The 22,500-nt window shown below is 43.7% G+C and overlaps 1 protein-coding gene across 3 annotated transcripts in view; it reads right to left on the bottom strand.

Annotated features, from left to right (window-relative positions):
* tmem131 (transmembrane protein 131) overlaps positions 1 to 22,500 on the bottom strand; it is a 50,881-nt gene that overhangs the window by 9,573 nt on the left and 18,808 nt on the right. For all 3 annotated transcript variants that reach the window (XM_034530772.1, XM_034530773.1, XM_034530774.1), the window contains exons 9-30: positions 22,022 to 22,172; positions 21,876 to 21,932; positions 21,734 to 21,795; positions 21,446 to 21,554; positions 20,048 to 20,156; positions 19,152 to 19,305; positions 18,899 to 19,069; positions 14,914 to 15,024; positions 13,997 to 14,131; positions 12,008 to 12,112; positions 11,837 to 11,923; positions 11,581 to 11,733; positions 10,732 to 10,807; positions 10,436 to 10,550; positions 10,192 to 10,330; positions 5,728 to 5,837; positions 4,239 to 4,311; positions 4,014 to 4,165; positions 2,230 to 2,372; positions 1,385 to 1,571; positions 571 to 756; positions 342 to 497 (exon numbers count right to left, since the gene is read on the bottom strand). In XM_034530772.1, coding sequence (XP_034386663.1) covers positions 342 to 497; positions 571 to 756; positions 1,385 to 1,571; positions 2,230 to 2,372; positions 4,014 to 4,165; positions 4,239 to 4,311; positions 5,728 to 5,837; positions 10,192 to 10,330; positions 10,436 to 10,550; positions 10,732 to 10,807; positions 11,581 to 11,733; positions 11,837 to 11,923; positions 12,008 to 12,112; positions 13,997 to 14,131; positions 14,914 to 15,024; positions 18,899 to 19,069; positions 19,152 to 19,305; positions 20,048 to 20,156; positions 21,446 to 21,554; positions 21,734 to 21,795; positions 21,876 to 21,932; positions 22,022 to 22,172 — 2,741 coding nt within the window. The remainder of the gene's footprint in view (positions 1 to 341; positions 498 to 570; positions 757 to 1,384; positions 1,572 to 2,229; positions 2,373 to 4,013; positions 4,166 to 4,238; positions 4,312 to 5,727; positions 5,838 to 10,191; positions 10,331 to 10,435; positions 10,551 to 10,731; positions 10,808 to 11,580; positions 11,734 to 11,836; positions 11,924 to 12,007; positions 12,113 to 13,996; positions 14,132 to 14,913; positions 15,025 to 18,898; positions 19,070 to 19,151; positions 19,306 to 20,047; positions 20,157 to 21,445; positions 21,555 to 21,733; positions 21,796 to 21,875; positions 21,933 to 22,021; positions 22,173 to 22,500) is intronic.

Raw genomic sequence — 22,500 nt, 5'->3', positions numbered from 1 at the left:
TACGTCAGATTAGAATAATAATGTTTTGTAATAAAAGATAAATAGAGTAATAGACTAAATGTGTAAAATCACTTACTGCCGGATTAAACTCCTCAATCAGAATAATCGACTTCATTTTAAGATATTTCAGAGCCATTTATATTACAGCCAAACCCAGTTTGTAGAAACCGAAGTTCTGCTGTGGACGTATTCTAGCCTCCTAAAAGAACCTCTCGGTTTAATGAAGTCTATATTTATAATATCTCCTCCTCTAATGAGGTGAAGATATTATAAATATGAACATCCTTTTAAACAGAAATTGATCATTGTAGGCGTCTTAAACGTGTCCGTGGTCCACTCACTTTGAGTCACTGTGAATCTGCACGATCTCCCTGAGGTTGAAGGGCCTCCCCGTCTCCATGGAGGAGTTGGCCTCCACCGACACGCGCCTCTTGAAGGGCTCCCAGATGCTCTGCGCCTCCAGGTAGGCCGTGGCGATGACCAGCAGGAACATGGAGCTGAGGACACGCCCCCAGAGCAGAGTGAGCGGGGTGGAGGCGCCGGGTAAACAGACGGAGGAGCGAGGCTCACCTCATGATGAGCGACACGATGACGTAGAGCTCCAGCTCCCAGCTCGGCCGGGGCAGCGTCTCCGCGCAGGACGCCAGCATGTGGTAGGGCAGCGAGGCGTTCAGGACAAACACGAACTCTGAACCTCCGCACGTCACCAGCTTCAGCTCCCGGATCACTCGAGAGGAGGTGAAGTCGGGTGTGAACCTGAGAGGGTCGAGTTTAAAGCTCTGAACATCGCTCACCTACAGGTGGTCTACAGGTAGTCTATAGGTCATCTACAGTCTATATGTAGTCCAGAGGCAGTATATATGTAATCTACATGTGAGGTCAATATGTGGTCTACAGGTAGTCTACATATTGTGTCTATATGTAGTCTACAGGTAGTCTACAGGTCATCTACAGGTAGTCTATATGTAGTCCAGAGGAAGTCTATATGTAATCTACATGTGAGGTCAATATGTAGGCTACGTGTTGTGTCTATATGTAGTCTACAGGTAGTCTATATATAGTCCAGAGGCAGTCTATATGTAATCTACATGTGAGGTCAATATGTAGTCTACGGGTCTTCTATATGTCGTACATGTGATGTCGTCTACAGGTTGTCTATAGGTGGTCTACATGAGGTGTCTATATGTAGTCTATATGTACATGTATTCTACAGGTGGTCTATGTAGACTACCTGTAGTATTCTACAGGTGGTCTACATGTAGATTACCCGTAGTATTCTACAGGTAGTCTACATGTAGACTACCCGTAGTATTCTATGGGTAGTCTACATGTAGTCTAAATGATCACAGAAGTTGAGGTGAAAGCTGTCATAATAACTTCTTACAGTATGATGAGGTCTTTGGACGCGTTGGGCTTTAGGTCAAAGTCCTGACAGTTCAGAACCTTGAACCCGTAACCTTCGCACACCTGTCCGTTGATCTGAGCCGGCCGGATGGTGATGGGCAGCAGACCCGTGTTCTCCACCCGGAACGTTCTCTTCAGGGTGAAGTTCGGTTCCTTCACTTTCACTCCTGAGACGAAACCAAGGGGTTAAATAACCCAGACTCAGGGTCTAATGAGGCCCCTAACCCAGACTCGCGGTCTAACGAGGCCCCTAACCCAGACTTGCGGTCTAACGAGGCCCCTAACCCAGACTCGCGGTCTAACGAGGCCCCTAACCCAGACTTGCGGTCTAAAGAGGCCCCTAACCCAGACTCAGGGTCTAACGAGGCCCCTAACCCAGACTTGCGGTCTAAAGAGGCCCCTAACCCAGACTCAGGGTCTAACGAGGCCCCTAACCCAGACTCGCGGTCTAACGAGGCCCCTAACCCAGACTCGCGGTCTAACGAGGCCCCTAACCCAGACTTGCGGTCTAAAGAGGCCCCTAACCCAGACTCAGGGTCTAACGAGGCCCCTAACCCAGACTCGCGGTCTAACGAGGCCCCTAACCCAGACTCGCGGTCTAACGAGGACCCTAACCCAGACTCAGGGTCTAACGAGGCCCCTAACCCAGACTCAGGGTCTAACGAGGCCCCTAACCCACACTCACGGTCTAACGAGACCCCTAACCCAGACTCACGGTCTAGTGAGACCCCTCACGGTCTAGTGAGACCCCTAACCCAGACTCACGGTCTAGTGAGACCCCTAACCCAGACTCACGGTCTAGTGAGACCCCTAACCCAGACTCACGGTCCATGCAGTCCTTCAGCAGCGCCTCCGTCATCTTAAACCTCAGGGAGCTGCCGTGTCCCGGCGGCTTCCCGGCGACCTTCAGGCTCTCCGTGGTTCCTCGACCGTGAAGCACGATGGTGTCGATCACCGTCAGGTTGTTCCTGAGCACGTCAGTTAACACACTTTAGTTATTACAACTTTTATTAAATGTTAGGGTGAAATATGCTAATGAGGCATTGATCTATTAAATATGTGCTACTCTTCAAACTTCATAATATAGTTTAATAAATGTATAAATGAGTCTCTGAATGCTGTGTGAACTAACCCCTCTGCATAAAGCTTCATAATATATAGTTTTATTAATAAATGTGTATAAATGAGTCTCTGAATGCTGTGTGAACTAACCCCTCTGCATAAAGCTTCATAATATATAGTTTTATTAATAAATGTATAAATGAGTCTCTGAATGCTGTGTGAACTAACCCCTCTGCATAAAGCTTCATAATATATAGTTTTATTAATAAATGTGTATAAATGAGTCTCTGAATGCTGTGTGAACTAACCCCTCTGCATAAAGCTTCATAATATATAGTTTTATTAATAAATGTGTATAAATGAGTCTCTGAATGCTGTGTGAACTAACCCCTCTGCATAAAGCTTCATAATATATAGTTTTATTAATAAATGTGTATAAATGAGTCTCTGAATGCTGTGTGAACTAACCCCTCTGCATAAAGCTTCATAATATATAGTTTATATTAATAAATGTGTATAAATGAGTCTCTGAATGCTGTGTGAACTAACCCCTCTGCATAAAGCTTCATAATATATAGTTTATATTAATAAATGTGTATAAATGAGTCTCTGAATGCTGTGTGAACTAACCCCTCTGCATAAAGCTTTATAATATATAGTTTATATTAATAAATGTGTATAAATGAGTCTCTGAATGCTGTGTGAACAAACCCCTCTGCATAAAGCTTCATAATATATAGATTTTATTAATAAATGTGTATAAATGAGTCTCTGAATGCTGTGTGAACTAACCCCTCTGCATAAAGCTTCATAATATATAGTTTATATTAATAAATGTGTATAAATGAGTCTCTGAATGCTGTGTGAACTAACCCCTCTGCATAAAGCTTCAGAATATATAGTTTATATTAATAAAAGTGTATAAATGAGTCTCTGAATGCTGTGTGAACTAACCCCTCTCCATAAAGCTTCATAATGTATAGTTGTATTAATAAATGTGTATAAATGAGTCTCTGCATGCTGTGTGAACTAACCCCTCTGCATAAAGCTTCATAATATATAGTTGTATTAATAAATGTGTATAAATGAGTCTCTGAATGCTGTGTGAACTAACCCCTCTGCATAAAGCTTCATAATATATAGTTGTATTAATAAATGTGAGTCTCTGAATGCTGTGTGAACTAACCCCTCTGCATAAAGCTTCATAATATATAGTTGTATTAATAAATGTGAGTCTCTGAATGCTGTGTGAACTAACCCCTCTGCATAAAGCTTCATAATGTATAGTTGTATTAATAAATGTGTATAAATGAGTCTCTGAATGCTGTGTGAACTAACCCCTCTGCATAAAGCTTCATAATATATAGTTGTATTAATAAATGTGTATAAATGAGTCTCTGAATGCTGTGTGAACTAACCCCTCTGCATAAAGCTTCATAATATATAGTTGTATTAATAAATGTGTATAAATGAGTCTCTGAATGCTGTGTGAACTAACCCCTCTGCATAAAGCTTCATAATGCATTGATGAAGGAACGTTGCACTACCTGACGATGAGGAGGGAGGAGACGCTGTGGTTGCTGGTGGGAGTGAACCTCACGCTGAAGGCCTTGACCTCTCCGGGCAGCAGGAGGAGGTTGTACACAAAAGGTCTGGTTGACCCCTCCACGAAGCCCGAGCTGCTCCTCAGGACCGACGTCTGCCCGACGCACAGGATGATGACTTGGTTATGAAGTTATGAAGTTATGATACGCAGACTGAAGGCCACTCACCTGATTCCTGTGAACCTGGAACTCCAAAGTGCTCGTGTCGATGTTGATGTTGGACAGATTTCCAAACGGCAACCTGGAAAATAAAATAAAACCAGAGAAGACGGTTGAGAGGAAGACGAGGGACGAAGAACGAGATGAAGTTTTATATCAAGTAGAACATGTGATCAGTAGAACATGAGAACAGTAGAACATGTGATCAGTAGAACATGAGAACAGTAGAACATGTGATCAGTAGAACATGAGAACAGTAGAACATGAGAACAGTAGAACATGTGATCAGTAGATCATGTGATCAGAGGCTCACGTGATCAGTAGAACATGAGAACAGTAGAACATGAGGTTCCGCTCAGTGAACATGAATACTGGCTGAAGGTAAATGATAACGTTCTCATGGTGCGTTCAGGCTCTGCTCAGTGAACATGAGTACTGGCTGAAGGTAAATGATAACGTTCTCATGATGCGTTCAGGCTCCGCTCAGTGAACATGAGTACTGGCTGAAGGTAAATGATAACGTTCTCATGATGCGTTCAGGCTCTGGTCAATGAACATGAGTACTGGCTGAAGGTAAATGATAACGTTCTCATGATGCGTTCAGGCTCTGCTCAGTGAACATGAGTACTGGCTGAAGGTAAATGATAACGTCTCATGATGCGTTCAGGCTCTGCTCAGTGAACATGAGTACTGGCTGAAGGTAAATGATAGCGTTATCATGATGCGTTCAGGCTCCGCTCAGTGAACATGAGTACTGGCTGAAGGTAAATGATAACGTTCTCATGATGCGTTCAGGCTCCGCTCAGTGAACATGAGTACTGGCTGAAGGTAAATGATAACGTTCTCATGATGCGTTCAGGCTCTGTTCAGTGAACATGAGTACTAGCTGAAGGTAAATGATAACGTTCTCATGATGCATTCAGGCTCTGCTCAGTGAACATGAGTACTGGCTGAAGGTAAATGATAACGTTCTCATGATGCGTTCAGGCTCCGCTCAGTGAACACGAGTACTGGCTGAAGGTAAATGATAACGTCTCATGATGCGTTCAGGCTCTGCTCAGTGAACATGAGTACTGGCTGAAGGTAAATGATAGCGTCTCATGATGCGTTCAGGCTCTGCTCAGTGAACATGAGTACTGGCTGAAGGTAAATGATAGCGTTATCATGATGCGTTCAGGCTCCGCTCAGTGAACATGAGTACTGGCTGAAGGTAAATGATAACGTTCTCATGATGCGTTCAGGTGTAATCTAGTCAAATGTAGTGTTGGTGCTAAACTAGAATGAATCCAGATGTTTTCTCATGAATATAAAATAGATATTAGATGAATTATTTAACTTCCTAAAACTCTGAGATCATTAATAACTTCACTAGCACTGATGAATATAAATATAATATATTTTAATACTTAATAACTATAACAAAGTGATGTTTTACGAGCTGCTGTGATCAAACAACAAAGGGATCAATAACTGTCAATCAGTCCTGATCGTGTCCCACCTGTCAGCCAGCTTCCCAGAGAACACAGAGGGGTTGGGCAACAGGGCCAAGGGGAGGACCTGGACGTAGACCAGCACGTCAGCCGGGTTCTGCAGGATCACCTCCTCCTCCTGAAGACACACACCATGTAGACCATGTAAACCATTAAAACCATTTAAACCATGTAGACCATGTAAACCATTAAAACCAGTTAAACCATGTAGACCATGTAAACCATTAAAACCATTTAAACCATGAAGACCATGTAAACCATTAAAACCAGTTAAACCATGTAGACCATGTAAACCATTAAAACCATTTAAACCATGAAGACCATGTAAACCATTAAAACTATTTAAACCATGTAGACCATGTAAACCATTAAAACCAGTTAAACCATGAAGACCATGTAAACCATTAAAACTATTTAAACCATGTAGACCATGTAAACCATTAAAACTATTTAAACCATGTAGACCATGTAAACCATTAAAACCATTTAAACCATGTAGACCATGTAAACCATTAAAACCAGTTAAACCATGTAGACCATGTAAACCATTAAAACCATGTAGACCATGTAAACCATTTAAACCATGTAGACCATGTAAACCATTAAAACCATTTAAACCATCTAAACCATCTAAACCATTTAAACCATTTAAACCATCTAAACCATTTAAACCATCTAAACCATTTAAACCATTTAAACCATCTAAACCATTTAAACCATCTAAACCATCTAAACCATTTAAACCATCTAAACCATCTACACCATTTAAACCATTTAAACCATTTAAACCATCTAAACCATTTAAACCATCTAAACCATCTAAACCATTTAAACCATTTAAACCATCTAAACCATTTAAACCATCTAAACCATCTAAACCATCTAAACCATTTAAACCATCTAAACCATCTAAACCATCTAAACCATCTAAACCATTTAAACCATCTAAACCATCTAAACCATTTAAACCATTTAAACCATCTAAACCATCTAAACCATTTAAACCATCTAAACCATTTAAACCATTTAAACCATCTAAACCATCTAAACCATTTAAACCATCTAAACCATCTAAACCATTTAAACCATTTAAACCATCTAAACCATCTAAACCATTTAAACCATTTAAACCATCTAAACCATTTAAACCATCTAAACCATTTAAACCATTTAAACCATCTAAACCATTTAAACCATCTAAACCATCTAAACCATTTAAACCATCTAAACCATCTAAACCATCTACACCATTTAAACCATTTAAACCATCTAAACCATCTAAACCATCTAAACCATCTAAACCATTTAAACCATTTAAACCATTTAAACCATCTAAACCATTTAAACCATCTAAACCATTTAAACCATCTAAACCATTTAAACCATCTAAACCATCTAAACCATTTAAACCATTTAAACCATTTAAACCATCTAAACCATTTAAACCATCTAAACCATCTAAACCATTTAAACCATTTAAACCATCTAAACCATTTAAACCATCTAAACCATCTAAACCATTTAAACCATCTAAACCATTTAAACCATCTAAACCATCTAAACCATCTAAACCATTTAAACCATTTAAACCATCTAAACCATCTAAACCATTTAAACCATTTAAACCATTTAAACCATCTAAACCATCTAAACCATCTAAACCATTTAAACCATTTAAACCATCTAAACCATTTAAACCATCTAAACCATCTAAACCATTTAAACCATTTAAACCATCTAAACCATCTAAACCATTTAAACCATTTAAACCATTTAAACCATTTAAACCATCTAAACCATTTAAACCATCTAAACCATCTAAACCATTTAAACCATTTAAACCATCTAAACCATCTAAACCATTTAAACCATCTAAACCAGGCCTGGCCAACCCGCGGCTCTTTAACTAGTTTCATGCGGCTCTTCAGGAGCTGTCACATGACATGCGTCAAAAATGCTTGGCTGGCGCTGTCATTCACTCCCCCTACAGCTAGATGGCACACTGACCATGTAAACCTGTTTGAGTGACGTCAAACGAGCGACGAGAGAATCTTTGGTGTGACATCATTTGTGTTGTAAACAATTTCCGTCAAGTCTCTTGAAATGGCAGGAAAAAAAGGACAGCCAAACGAAAATATGAAGAAGAACACAGGACGTTTTTGCCAGAGTGGGAGGGTTTATATTTTTTTGTTAAACGTAATGGCCGATCTGCCTTATATGTCACGCAGCATTAGCGCATTTCAAAGCTTCAAATCTTCAGCGTCACTTCAGCTCACTCCACCCTAACATCGAACAGGAATTTCCAAAAGGGACTGAACTTCGCAAGAACAAGTTGGTCGCTTTGAAAAGCCAGGCAGAAAAGTAGGTGCAGTTTATCCAAAAATGTACGAAACACTCGGAGACCGTAACGCTTGCATCATATCAGCTGGCTTGGAACATAGCACGGGCTAAAAAGCCATACAACGAAGGGGACTTCATTAAAAAATTGCATCGATCTGTTCTGACTGACACTCATTTGAAAGAATTGCTTAGAGTGGCAACAACAGAATACAAGCCAGATTTGAAGAGGAGTGTTCAAGATAAGGAATGCCAGAAGTCTCACTAAGCAGCATAGTAAGAGAAAGATGTTATTGAAAATTATTCTATTATTGTTTGTGGACTTGCTTGAACTGAGAGTTTGTGTGTGTGTGTGTGTGAGACAGTGCACACAATGTTAACTGTTGAAAATTACTGATATTATCATGTCGGTGTGGTTATTTTCATTAGATCTGGCTGAGCAGAGGTCTGTGTATGCGTGCATACATGATTAAAAGATGATGTTCATGTGTACCCATGTGTATGATGTGGCTCTTTGCAGTAACACAGAAAAAAAAGTGGCTCTTAGTCTCTGACTAGTTGGCCACCCCTGATCTAAACCATTTAAACCATTTAAACCATTTAAACCATCTAAACCATCTAAACCATTTAAGCCATTTAAGCCATTTAAACCATTTAAACCATTTAAACCATTTAAACCATCTAAACCATTTAAACCATTTAAACCATTTAAACCATTTAAACCATTTAAACCATCTAAACCATTTAAACCATTTAAACCATTTAAACCATCTAAACCATCTAAACCATTTAAACCATTTAAGCCATTTAAGCCATTTAAACCATTTAAGCCATTTAAGCCATTTAAACCATCTAAACCATCTACACCATCTAAACCATCTACACCATTTAAACCATTTAAGCCATTTAAGCCATTTAAACCATTTAAACCATTTAAACCATCTAAACCATCTAAACCATTTAAGCCATTTAAACCATTTAAACCATCTAAACCATCTAAACCATTTAAGCCATTTAAGCCATTTAAACCATTTAAACCATTTAAACCATTTAAACCATCTACACCATCTAAACCATCTACACCATTTAAACCATTTAAGCCATTTAAACCATTTAAGCCATTTAAACCATTTAAACCATCTAAACCATTTAAACCATCTAAACCATCTAAACCATCTAAACCATTTAAACCATCTAGACCATTTAAACCATCTAGACCATCTAAACCATTTAAACCATTTAAGCCATTTAAACCATTTAAACCATTTAAACCATCTAAACCATCTAAACCATCTAAACCATTTAAACCATCTAGACCATCTAAACCATTTAAACCATTTAAGCCATTTAAACCATTTAAACCATTTAAACCATCTAAACCATCTAAACCATCTAAACCATCTAAACCATTTAAACCATTTAAGCCATTTAAACCATTTAAACCATCTAAACCATCTAAACCATTTAAACCATCTAAACCATCTACACCATTTAAGCCATTTAAACCATTTAAACCATCTAAACCATTTAAACCATTTAAACCATCTAAACCATTTAAACCATCTAAACCATTTAAACCAGTTAAACCATTTAAACCATTTAAACCATCTAAACCATTTAAACCATTTAAGCCATTTAAACCATCTAAACCATCTACACCATTTAAGCCATTTAAACCATTTAAACCATCTAAACCATTTAAACCATTTAAACCATCTAAACCATTTAAACCATCTAAACCATTTAAACCATTTAAGCCATCTAAACCATTTAAACCATCTAAACCATTTAAACCATTTAAACCATTTAAACCATTTAAACCAAGAAACGTCTTCAATCTGGATTGAAAGGAGCTGAGGGTCTCTGCAGGCCTGCAGCTTTCAGGAACCTTGTTCCAGATATGTGGATCAGAAGATCTGAACGCTGCTTCTCCATGTTTAGTTTAGGGAACAGGAAGTAGACCAGTCCCAGACCACCTGGGGGGTCAGGATGGTTTATAAGGTAGCAGGTGAGAGATGCATTCAGTGCTTTGTAACCAGCAGCAGGGTCTTAAAGGCAGAGACCTGCATCAGTAGGACCTGCATCAGTAGGACCTGGATCAGTAGGACCTGGATCAGTAGGACCGGTGTACTCACGGAGGACCCGTTGGTGTTGGTCAGGGGGAACAGGATGCTCCGGGAGGAGTTGACCAGCGAGGGCCACGTCAGGTGAGCCGTGATTCTGGCCTGAACGTTCTTCTGGAGGTCCGTGTTGACTTCGAAGACGGCTTCAACGCTTCGGGGGGAACAGAGAAACATGGCGTGTCATGGGGGGGGAGGACTGACCCACCAGGGGGGGTGGACTAATAACCCACCAGGGGGGGGTGGACTAATAACCCACCTGTGGCCCGAGCGCTCCTTGAGCTCCTTCCAGCGCCGCAGGAGCTTCTGGTGGAGGTCGACGTCGGCGTCCCAGATGTCCTCCTGCAGGGTGAGCCCGTGAGGCTTAGACTCCGCTGGGAAAGAAAGGACTTCTGAGTGAGTAGAAAACTTCATTTGGTAAATAAATACTAATATACTAATACTAATAATATATATATATATACACACACACACACACACACACACACACACACTACATACATAAATAAACTGTGTTCCCTCTGCATTGTGCTGGACGTCTCACACACAACTCACCCTTCAGCACAAAGGGCAGCCCCACGTAGCACTGGTCCCCACACTGCAGGCTGGCGTCAAAATAAATGTTTGCCACCTGAAAAAGACGGGAAACAACAATGAGGTCTCTGCAGACCAGGACCGAGGCCTCTACAGACCAGGACCGAGGCCTCTGCAGACCAGGACCGAGGCCTCTACAGACCAGGACCGAGGCCTCTGCAGACCAGGACCGAGGCCTCTGCAGACCAGGACCGAGGCCTCTGCAGACCAGGTCTCTGCGAACCAGGACCGAGGTCTCTGCGGACCAGGTCTCTGCGAACCAGGACCGAGGTCTCTGCGGACCAGGTCTCTGCGAACCAGGACCGAGGCCTCTGCAGACCAGGTCTCTGCGAACCAGGACCGAGGTCTCTGCGGACCAGGTCTCTGCGGACCAGAACCGAGGTCTCTGCGGACCAGGTCTCTGCGAACCAGGACCGAGGTCTCTGCGGACCAGGTCTCTGCGGACCAGGTCTCTGCGGACCAGGACCGAGGTCTCTGCAGAACAGGACCGAGGTCTCTGCGGACCAGGTCTCTGCGGACCAGGACCGAGGTCTCTGCAGAACAGGACCGAGGTCTCTGCGGACCAGGTCTCTGCGGACCAGAACCGAGGTCTCTGCGGACCAGGACCGAGGTCTCTGCGGACCAGGTCTCTGCGGACCAGGACCGAGGTCTCTGCGGACCAGGACCGAGGTCTCTGCGGACCAGGTCTCTGCGGACCAGGTCTCTGCGGACCAGAACCGAGGTCTCTGCGGAACAGGTCTCTGCGGACCAGGTCTCTGCGGACCAGAACCGAGGTCTCTGCGGAACAGGACCGAGTCTTCGGGGCTGTACCTTGGACTTCCTGCGTGGCTCCAGCTCGTCTTTGTTGTTGCGGAGCCGCTTGTAGTAGAAGCGGATGTCTTCGGTCAGCGAGCGGATCTGCTGCAGCCGGACCTTCTGGGTGAAGGAGCTCTGGATGCTGAAGCTCTGATGGACGACTTTACCCTGAAGGGGGGTGGGGTCACAAGAGGTCACGAGAGGTCACGAGACTTATGAGCAGGCAGCTCTACAGGAACGTCAGCGTTACAGACGAACACGTTCTTCTTACTGGAAATGAAGCTGGCAGGACGATGTGCTTGGGAGAGCTGTTCAGGGTCCCCACGGCGATGAGCGCTCTCACTGGGATGGTGAGTATCTGAGGGGGGGGGGGGGGGAGGGGGATAGGTCACGAGAGGTCACGAGAGGCTGTAAAGCAGCAGACCGGAGGAGACGCGCTCACCTCGTAGTCCGTGGTGATGTGCACGGCTCCGTCGTACGCGCCCTCCAGCGCCGCGGCCACCAGAGTCACCCTGAAGGCGGCGTAGTAGCCCGACGCCAAGATGACCTGCGCAGAGACGGGAGAGAGGACGCCTTTTATACCTGCTGGTGCTTTTCATCACTCGGCTTCATCAGACTTCCCTTAAACCATTTCTGATTCCTGTATTTCATATTTCTTTTTTTGTGCGTTTCTTTGACACTTTGAGTCGACTCGTGCTCTAAAGATAAAACTTGCACTTCCTTCTATCTGCGGTGCTTGTCTTTGTTCTGATCCCTCATCAGTCATCGTCTGTGAGAACTAAGACTGAAGCAGACATGTTTCGGAAATCAGTTGTTTTACCTTCAGAGAGCCTGATTGGTTCATTCTGCACAGTTCTACATGATAGAATTATTAGGGGGCGACTCCTCTGGTTGTATAGAAGTCTATGCTTCATGTGTTAAAGCTGCATTCTCTCTCCTGACCACCAGGGGGCAACTCCTCTGGTTGTATAGAAGTCTATGCTTCATGTGTTAAAGCTGCATTCTCTCTCCTGACCACCAGGGGGGCGACTCCTCTGGTTGTATAGAAGTCTATGCTTCATGTGTTAAAGCTGCATTCTCTCTCCTGACCACCAGGGGGCGACTCCTCTGGTTGTATAGAAGTCTATGCTTCATGTGTTAAAGCTGCATTCTCTCTCCTGACCACCAGGGGGCGACTCCTCTGGTTGTATAGAAGTCTATGCTTCATGTGTTAAAGCTGCATTCTCTCTCCTGACCATAAGGGGGCGACTCCTCTGGTTGTATAGAAGTCTATGCTTCATGTGTTAAAGCTGCATTCTCTCTCCTGACCACCAGGGGGCGACTCCTCTGGTTGTATAGAAGTCTATGCTTCATGTGTTAAAGCTGCATTCTCTCTCCTGACCACCAGGGGGCAACTCCTCTGGTTGTATAGAAGTCTATGCTTCATGTGTTAGAGCTGCATTCTCTCTCCTGACCACCAGGGGGCGACTCCTCTGGTTGTATAGAAGTCTATGCTTCATGTGTTAAAGCTGCATTCTCTCTCCTGACCACCAGGGGGGCGACTCCTCTGGTTGTATAGAAGTCTATGCTTCATGTGTTAAAGCTGCATTCTCTCTCCTGACCATAAGGGGGCGACTCCTCTGGTTGTATAGAAGTCTATGCTTCATGTGTTAAAGCTGCATTCTCTCTCCTGACCACCAGGGGGCGACTCCTCTGGTTGTATAGAAGTCTATGCTTCATGTGTTAAAGCTGCATTCTCTCTCCTGACCACCAGGGGGCAACTCCTCTGGTTGTATAGAAGTCTATGCTTCATGTGTTAGAGCTGCATTCTCTCTCCTGACCACCAGGGGGCGACTCCTCTGGTTGTATAGAAGTCTATGCTTCATGTGTTAAAGCTGCATTCTCTCTCCTGACCACCAGGGGGGCGACTCCTCTAGTTGTATAGAAGTCTATGCTTCATGTGTTAAAGCTGCATTCTCTCTCCTGACCACCAGGGGGCGACTCCTCTGGTTGTATAGAAGTTTATGCTTCATGTGTTAAAGCTGCATTCTCTCTCCTGACCACCAGGGGGCGACTCCTCTGGTTGTATAGAAGTCTATGCTTCATGTGTTAAAGCTGCATTCTCTCTCCTGACCATAAGGGGGCGACTCCTCTGGTTGTATAGAAGTCTATGCTTCATGTGTTAAAGCTGCATTCTCTCTCCTGACCACCAGGGGGCGACTCCTCTGGTTGTATAGAAGTCTATGCTTCATGTGTTAAAGCTGCATTCTCTCTCCTGACCACCAGACAAGTTCTGTTCACTAAAGTAAACTAAAGACCAACTCACTGAATCACTGTTATGCTTTCTTGTCTCGTCTTAGACATTTAAAGCTTCGTTCTAAAACCCAGACAGAAGCTTTGAATATTAAGGAGCATAAGTGTTCCTCAGATTTAAAGAGACAGTGCGTCTCACCGTCTTCTGCTGGGAGGCCGAGCTGTTCTGCAGCTCTCGGAGGCGACTCAGGGCCGCCGAGGAGTTCCCCTTCTCCGTCTTCAGCAGCTCCATCGACAGACTGTCGCCCGTCACCAGCCAGGACTTGATCTCCAGCTGAGGACGCAGAGCCGTTTGGGGAAGAACGCCACGAGCACGTAAAGAGATTTAAAAAGATTTAACAAGACCGGGAACCGTTTTATTGGATAAGAAACGGGAAACAGAACCAACTGCTTTTACGTGTTCTAGGCAATAAACATCGGTTTCAATGATATTGTAGGATAAACCGCTATATTTATAACGTTGGGTTTGAAATGTTAAATGAAGTCTTTTATAATATTATTAGTTTATATACACAACTAGTAATATACTATTAGTAGAGTCCAATGGTGGCTTCTGGTTTCTGACTTGTTTGATCTAAACTTTTCCAATAAGCGCTGTAAAGTACAAAAGTCAACAATTATTGTAACAAAAAACTAAAAGATAAATGTCATCATATAAAAAAGAAAAAAAAGAAAAGCTGGTGTTTTACGTATAAAGGGTAATACAATTTAATAAATGGTATAAAGGGTAATACAATTTAATAAATGGTATAAAGGGTAATACAATTTAATAAATGGTATAAAGGGTAATACAATTTAATAAATGGTATAAAGGGCAATACAATTTAATAAATGGTATAAAGGGCAATACAATTTAATAAATGGTATAAAGGGTAATACAATTTAATAAATGGTATAAAGGGCAATACAATTTAATAAATGGTATAAAGGGCAATACAATTTAATAAATGGTATAAAGGGCAATACAATTTAATAAATGGTATGAAGGGTAATACAATTTAATAAATGGTATGAAGGGTAATAAATGGTACATAAAGGTATAAATGGTGTGCTCACCTCGATGGGGTTACTGTTGACCACCACAAACGTGACGCTGCTGGTGTCGGTCGCACTACAAACTCCAAAGTCCAAGATGTTCTCCTTCAGACTGGGAGGCAGGACGAGAGGCTGTGAAGGAGACATGTTGTATACTGTGAGGGAGTAGTTACTGTAACAGATGTTTACAGTGTGGTAGTACTGTTACTGTTACAGAGTATGTTTACAGTGTGGTAGTAGTACTGTTACTGTAACATATGTTTACAGTGTGGTAGTAGTACTGTTACTGTTACAGATGTTTACAGTGTGGTAGTAGTACTGTTACTGTAACAGATGTTTACAGTGTGGTAGTAGTACTGTTACTGTAACAGAGTATGTTTACAGTGTGGTAGTAGTACTGTTACTGTTACAGAGTATGTTTACAGTGTGGTAGTAGTACTGTTACTGTAACATATGTTTACAGTGTGGTAGTAGTACTGTTACTGTTACAGATGTTTACAGTGTGGTAGTAGTACTGTTACTGTAACAGAGTATGTTTACAGTGTGGTAGTAGTACTGTTACTGTAACAGAGTATGTTTACAGTGTGGTAGTAGTACTGTTACTGTAACAGATGTTTACAGTGTGGTAGTAGTACTGTTACTGTAACAGATGTTTACAGTGTGGTAGTAGTACTGTTACTGTAACAGAGTATGTTTACAGTGTGGTAGTAGTACTGTTACTGTAACAGAGTATGTTTACAGTGTGGTAGTAGTACTGTTACTGTAACAGAGTATGTTTACAGTGTGGTAGTAGTACTGTTACTGTAACAGAGTATGTTTACAGTGTGGTAGTAGTACTGTTACTGTAACAGAGTATGTTTACAGTGTGGTAGTAGTACTGTTACTGTAACAGATGTTTACAGTGTGGTAGTAGTACTGTTACTGTTACAGATGTTTACAGTGTGGTAGTAGTACTGCTACTGTAACAGAGTATGTTTACAGTGTGGTAGTAGTACTGTTACTGTAACAGATGTTTACAGTGTGGTAGTAGTACTGTTACTGTTACAGAGTATGTTTACAGTGTGGTAGTAGTACTGTTACTGTAACAGAGTATGTTTACAGTGTGGTAGTAGTACTGTTACTGTAACAGATGTTTACAGTGTGGTAGTAGTACTGTTAATGTAACAGAGTATGTTTACAGTGTGGTAGTAGTACTGTTACTGTAACAGAGTATGTTTACAGTGTGGTAGTAGTACTGTTACTGTAACAGATGTTTACAGTGTGGTAGTAGTACTGTTACTGTTACAGAGTATGTTTACAGTGTGGTAGTAGTACTGTTACTGTAACAGTATGTTTACAGTGTGGTAGTAGTACTGTTACTGTAACAGAGTATGTTTACAGTGTGGTAGTAGTACTGTTACTGTAACAGATGTTTACAGTGTGGTAGTAGTACTGTTACTGTTACAGATGTTTACAGTGTGGTAGTAGTACTGTTACTGTAACAGAGTATGTTTACAGTGTGGTAGTAGTACTGTTACTGTAACAGAGTATGTTTACAGTGTGGTATTAGTACTGTTACTGTAACAGATGTTTACAGTGTGGTAGTAGTACTGTTACTGTTACAGAGTATGTTTACAGTGTGGTAGTAGTACTGTTACTGTAACAGATGTTTACAGTGTGGTAGTAGTACTGTTACTGTAACAGATGTTTACAGTGTGGTAGTAGTACTGTTACTGTAACAGAGTATGTTTACAGTGTGGTAGTAGTACTGTTACTGTAACAGAGTATGTTTACAGTGTGGTATTAGTACTGTTACTGTAACAGATGTTTACAGTGTGGTAGTAGTACTGTTACTGTTACAGATGTTTACAGTGTGGTAGTAGTACTGTTACTGTAACAGAGTATATTTACAGTGTGGTAGTAGTACTGTTACTGTAACAGATGTTTACAGTGTGGTAGTAGTACTGTAACAGAGTATGTTTACAGTGTGGTAGTAGTACTGTTACTGTAACAGATGTTTACAGTGTGGTAGTAGTACTGTTACTGTTACAGAGTATGTTTACAGTGTGGTAGTAGTACTGTTACCGTTACAGATGTTTACAGTGTGGTAGTAGTACTGTTACTGTTAAAGATGTTTACAGTGTGGTAGTAGTACTGTTACTGTAACAGAGTATGTTTACAGTGTGGTATTAGTACTGTTACTGTAACAGATGTTTACAGTGTGGTAGTAGTACTGTTACTGTTACAGAGTATGTTTACAGTGTGGTAGTAGTACTGTTACTGTAACAGATGTTTACAGTGTGGTAGTAGTACTGTTACTGTTAAAGATGTTTACAGTGTGGTAGTAGTACTGTTACTGTAACATAGTATGTTTACAGTGTGGTAGTAGTACTGTAACAGATGTTTACAGTGTGGTAGTAGTACTGTTACTGTAACAGAGTATGTTTACAATGTGGTATTAGTACTGTTACTGTAACAGATGTTTACAGTGTGGTAGTAGTACTGTTACTGTAACAGATGTTTACAGTGTGGTAGTAGTACTGTTACAGAGTATGTTTACAGTGTGGTAGTAGTACTGTTACTGTAACAGAGTATGTTTAAAGTGTGGTATTAGTACTGTTACTGTAACAGATGTTTACAGTGTGGTAGTAGTACTGTTACTGTAACAGATGTTTACAGTGTGGTAGTAGTACTGTTACTGTAACAGAGTATGTTTACAGTGTGGTAGTAGTACTGTTACTGTTACAGATGTTTACAGTGTGGTAGTAGTACTGTTACTGTAACAGAGTATGTTTACAGTGTGGTAGTAGTACTGTTACTGTAACAGATGTTTACAGTGTGGTAGTAGTACTGTTACTGTTACAGAGTATGTTTACAGTGTGGTAGTAGTACTGTTACTGTAACAGAGTATGTTTACAGTGTGGTATTAGTACTGTTACTGTAACAGATGTTTACAGTGTGGTAGTAGTACTGTAACAGATGTTTACAGTGTGGTAGTAGTACTGTTACTGTAACAGAGTATGTTTACAGTGTGGTAGTAGTACTGTTACTGTAACAGATGTTTACAGTGTGGTAGTAGTACTGTAACAGATGTTTACAGTGTGGTAGTAGTACTGTTACTGTAACAGAGTATGTTTACAGTGTGGTATTAGTACTGTTACTGTAACAGATGTTTACAGTGTGGTAGTAGTACTGTAACAGATGTTTACAGTGTGGTAGTAGTACTGTTACTGTTACAGAGTATGTTTACAGTGTGGTAGTAGTACTGTAACAGATGTTTACAGTGTGGTAGTAGTACTGTTACTGTAACAGATTATGTTTACAGTGTGGTAGTAGTACTGTAACAGATGTTTACAGTGTGGTAGTAGTACTGTTACTGTTACAGAGTATGTTTACAGTGTGGTAGTAGTACTGTTACTGTTACAGAGTATGTTTACAGTGTGGTAGTAGTACTGTAACATATGTTTACAGTGTGGTAGTAGTACTGTTACTGTAACAGTATGTTTATAGTGTGGTAGTAGTACTGTAACAGATGTTTACAGTGTGGTAGTAGTACTGTTACTATAACAGATGTTTACAGTGTGGTAGTAGTACTGTTACTGTAACAGAGTATGTTTACAGTGTGGTAGTAGTACTATTACTGTAACAGATGTTTACAGTGTGGTAGTAGTACTGTTACTGTAACAGAGTATGTTTACAGTGTGGTAGTAGTACTGTTACTGTAACAGATGTTTACAGTGTGGTAGTAGTACTGTTACTATAACAGATGTTTACAGTGTGGTAGTAGTACTGTTACTGTAACAGAGTATGTTTACAGTGTGGTAGTAGTACTGTTACTGTAACAGATGTTTACAGTGTGGTAGTAGTACTGTTACTGTAACAGAGTATGTTTACAGTGTGGTAGTAGTACTGTTACTGTAACAGTATGTTTACAGTGTGGTAGTAGTACTGTTACTGTAACAGATGTTTACAGTACTTTTACTGCAGTAAATAATGTGAATACTTCAGTAAGTGAACCACCTCTGACCTCTAGGAAGCCGGTGTAGGCTCGGACCGGCAGGTGGAACTTGGATGCGTTGGTGATGAGCAGGATGTTGCTGTCGATGTGGATGGAGGGTCGGACCGGCCGGAAGAGGAGCGAGAAGATGTAGCGCGACTCGTGAGGAGGAATGAGGATCGGAGCGCTGAGGTTCTGCACCTAAAACAGAGAGAGGAGAAGCGTCGTCAGGACTCTGGCCTCTGAACCCCGTCAGAGTGGGACCTCTCTCCGCGCCCCTCACATTGAACATGGTTCTGGCCTCCTCGGGCAGAGACACGTTGTGGATCCGGATGGCGAAGCTGAAGGCGTTGGTGAGGAAGATGGGTCGGTCCACGGGGTCCACGGGGCTGTCCCTGATGTGGAACAGCGTGGCCGTGTGGTCGAAACCCAGGTAGCTGCCAGGACACAGGGACACGTTACACACACACACACACACACAGAAGGACACGTTACACACACACACACACACACAGAGGGACACATTACACACACACACACACACACAGAGGGACACGTTACACACACACACACAGAGGGACACGTTACACACACACAGAGGGACACATTACACACACACACACAGAGGGACACGTTACACACACACACACACACACACACACAGGGACACGTTACACACACACACACAGACAGAGACACACACACACACACACAGGGGGACACGTTACACACACACACACACACACACAGACAAACACACAGACACACAGACACAGAGCCACAGACACACACACACACAGACAGAGACACAGACAGAGCCACACACACACACGCACACACACACAGAGAGCCAAACACACACACACACACACACACACACACAGCCAAACACACAAACACACACACACACACAAAGCCAAACACACACACACACACACACAAACACACACAGAGCCACACACACAAACACACACACAAACACACACAGACAGACAGACAGACAGAGCCACACACACACACACACACACACACACAGACAGACAGACAGACAGAGCCACACACACACACACTCACACACACACACAGACAGACAGACAGAGCCACACACACACACACAGACAGAGCCACACACACACACACAGACAGAGCCAAACACACACACACACACACACAACTCACCCATCCAGAACCTCTGCCTGGTAAGGGATTTCGAGCTTGGAGTAACTCTTCTCTTTGGCTTTCACCGTTATCTTCCCAGAGAACTGAAACGGCCTTCTGGCCTTTGAGGCTGAAACAGAAGAGCCGACGAGTGAGGAGAGGAAACGAGGCCTCCCGAGTGAGGAGAGGAAACGAGGCCTCGCGAGTGAGGAGAGGAAACGAGGCCTCGCGAGTGAGGAGAGGAAACGAGGCCTCGCGAGTGAGGAGAGGAAACGAGGCCTCGCGAGTGAGGAGAGGAAACGAGGCCTCGCGAGTGAGGAGAGGAAACGAGGCCTCGCGAGTGAGGAGAGGAAACGAGGCCTCGCGAGTGAGGAGAGGAAACGAGGCCTCGCGAGTGAGGAGAGGAAACGAGGCCTCCCGAGTGAGGAGAGGAAACGAGGCCTCGCGAGTGAGGAGAGGAAACGAGGCCTCCCGAGTGAGGAGAGGAAACGAGGCCTCGCGAGTGAGGAGAGGAAACGAGGAGAGGAAACGAGGCCTCGCGAGTGAGAGGAAACGAGGCCTCGCGAGCGAGGAGAGGAAACGAGGCCTCGCGAGTGAGGAAACGAGGCCTCGCGAGTGAGGAAACGAGGCCTCGCGAGTGAGGAAACGAGGCCTCGCGAGTGAGGAAACGAGGCCTCGCGAGTGAGGAGAGGAAACGAGGCCTCGCGAGTGAGGAAACGAGGCCTCGCGAGTGAGGAAACGAGGCCTCGCGAGCGAGGAGAGGAAACGAGGCCTCGCGAGCGAGGAAACGAGGCCTCGCGAGTGAGGAAACGAGGCCTCGCGAGTGAGGAGAGGAAACGAGGCCTCGCGAGTGAGGAGAGGAAACGAGGCCTCGCGAGTGAGGAGAGGAAACGAGGCCTCGCGAGTGAGGAAACGAGGCCTCGCGAGTGAGGAAACGAGGCCTCGCGAGTGAGGAAACGAGGCCTCGCGAGTGAGGAGAGGAAACGAGGCCTCCCGAGTGAGGAAACGAGGCCTCGCGAGTGAGGAAACGAGGCCTCGCGAGTGAGGAGAGGAAACGAGGCCTCGCGAGTGAGGAGAGGAAACGAGGCCTCGCGAGTGAGGAGAGGAAACGAGGCCTCGCGAGTGAGGAAACGAGGCCTCGCGAGTGAGGAAACGAGGCCTCGCGAGTGAGGAAACGAGGCCTCGCGAGTGAGGAGAGGAAACGAGGCCTCCCGAGTGAGGAGAGGAAACGAGGCGCCTCTTTTCCCTGCGCTAACACGACCAATAAGAAGAAGAAGAAACATTCGAACAACAATAGGTCCTTCTTTCCTTCGGTGCTCGGGCCCTAATAATAATAATTCAGTTGAATAAAGATTAATAATAATAATAATATTTTCTGACTTTCAGTATTCAAATTTGAGAAATAAAAACACGACTCACCATCAAAACTAATACTTGCTACTTTGGTGTATCTGCTCTCTCCGGCCTTCAGTGTCACCGCTTTGAAGTCCACGGCCACGGCTTCGTTTGACGGCGTCGTCCGGACACTCTGCGGAGCAGCAGGAGGTCACGGTGAGGTCACGGTGAGGTCACAGTGAGGTCACGGTGAGGTCACGGTGAGGTCACAGTGAGGTCACAGTGAGGTCACAGTGAGGTCACAGTGAGGTCACAGTGAGGTCACAACCAGACACAAGCTGGAGCACTCCTTTAAAAACAACAGAGACCTACCGTGATGGGAACGTCTTTGGTTCCCGAGTTTAAAAGGTGCAGATTTAGCAGTTTGGGACGATCTGCGAGAAGAAAAGCAACAGAAAGAGTGAGACGAGTGAGAAGAGTGAGAAGGAAAGCCTCCACATGGAACTCCTCCTACCTTGTGAGCGCAGAGTACCGAAGTCCAGCATCTCCGTAGACGAGTAAATACCGGGAGCTGCAACACACGGGGGGGGGGTCCAGGACATGGTCAGCTGACGGAGGGGAAGGGGGGGGGGGGCAAAGAACAGGAAGTGGGAGACTCACCGGACGTGACCTCCACCTCCACCGGGAGGATGATGAACTGGTCCTCGTTGGGGGCGTTGGTCTTGATGCGGATGAAGGCCGTGTGGTTGTCCACGTCTCTGGAGGAGAAGCTGGCTCTCATCACGCCCTTCGTCTCAAAGGGAGGGATCTCCTGCAGGGAGGAGGGACCTCGTTACACCACGGGGCACTAAACCAGCCAATAGGAACCTTCGTCTCAAAGTGAGGAGGGACCGCGTTACACCACGGGGCACTAAACCAGCCAATAGGAACCTTCGTCTCAAAGTGAGGAGGGACCGCGTTACACCACGGGGCACTAAACCAGCCAATAGGAAAACTTCGCCTCAAAGAGAGGAGGGACCACGTTACACCACGGGGCACTAAACCAGCCAATAGGAAACTTCGCCTCAAAGAGAGGAGGGACCGCGTTACACCACAGGGCACTAAACCAGCCAATAGGAACCTTCGTCTCAAAGAGAGGA

Source organism: Cyclopterus lumpus, chromosome 4 (assembly GCF_009769545.1).
Source record: "Cyclopterus lumpus isolate fCycLum1 chromosome 4, fCycLum1.pri, whole genome shotgun sequence".
NCBI classification, from domain to species: Eukaryota; Metazoa; Chordata; class Actinopteri; order Perciformes; family Cyclopteridae; genus Cyclopterus; species Cyclopterus lumpus.
This window is presented reverse-complemented; position numbering and strand designations above follow the sequence as displayed.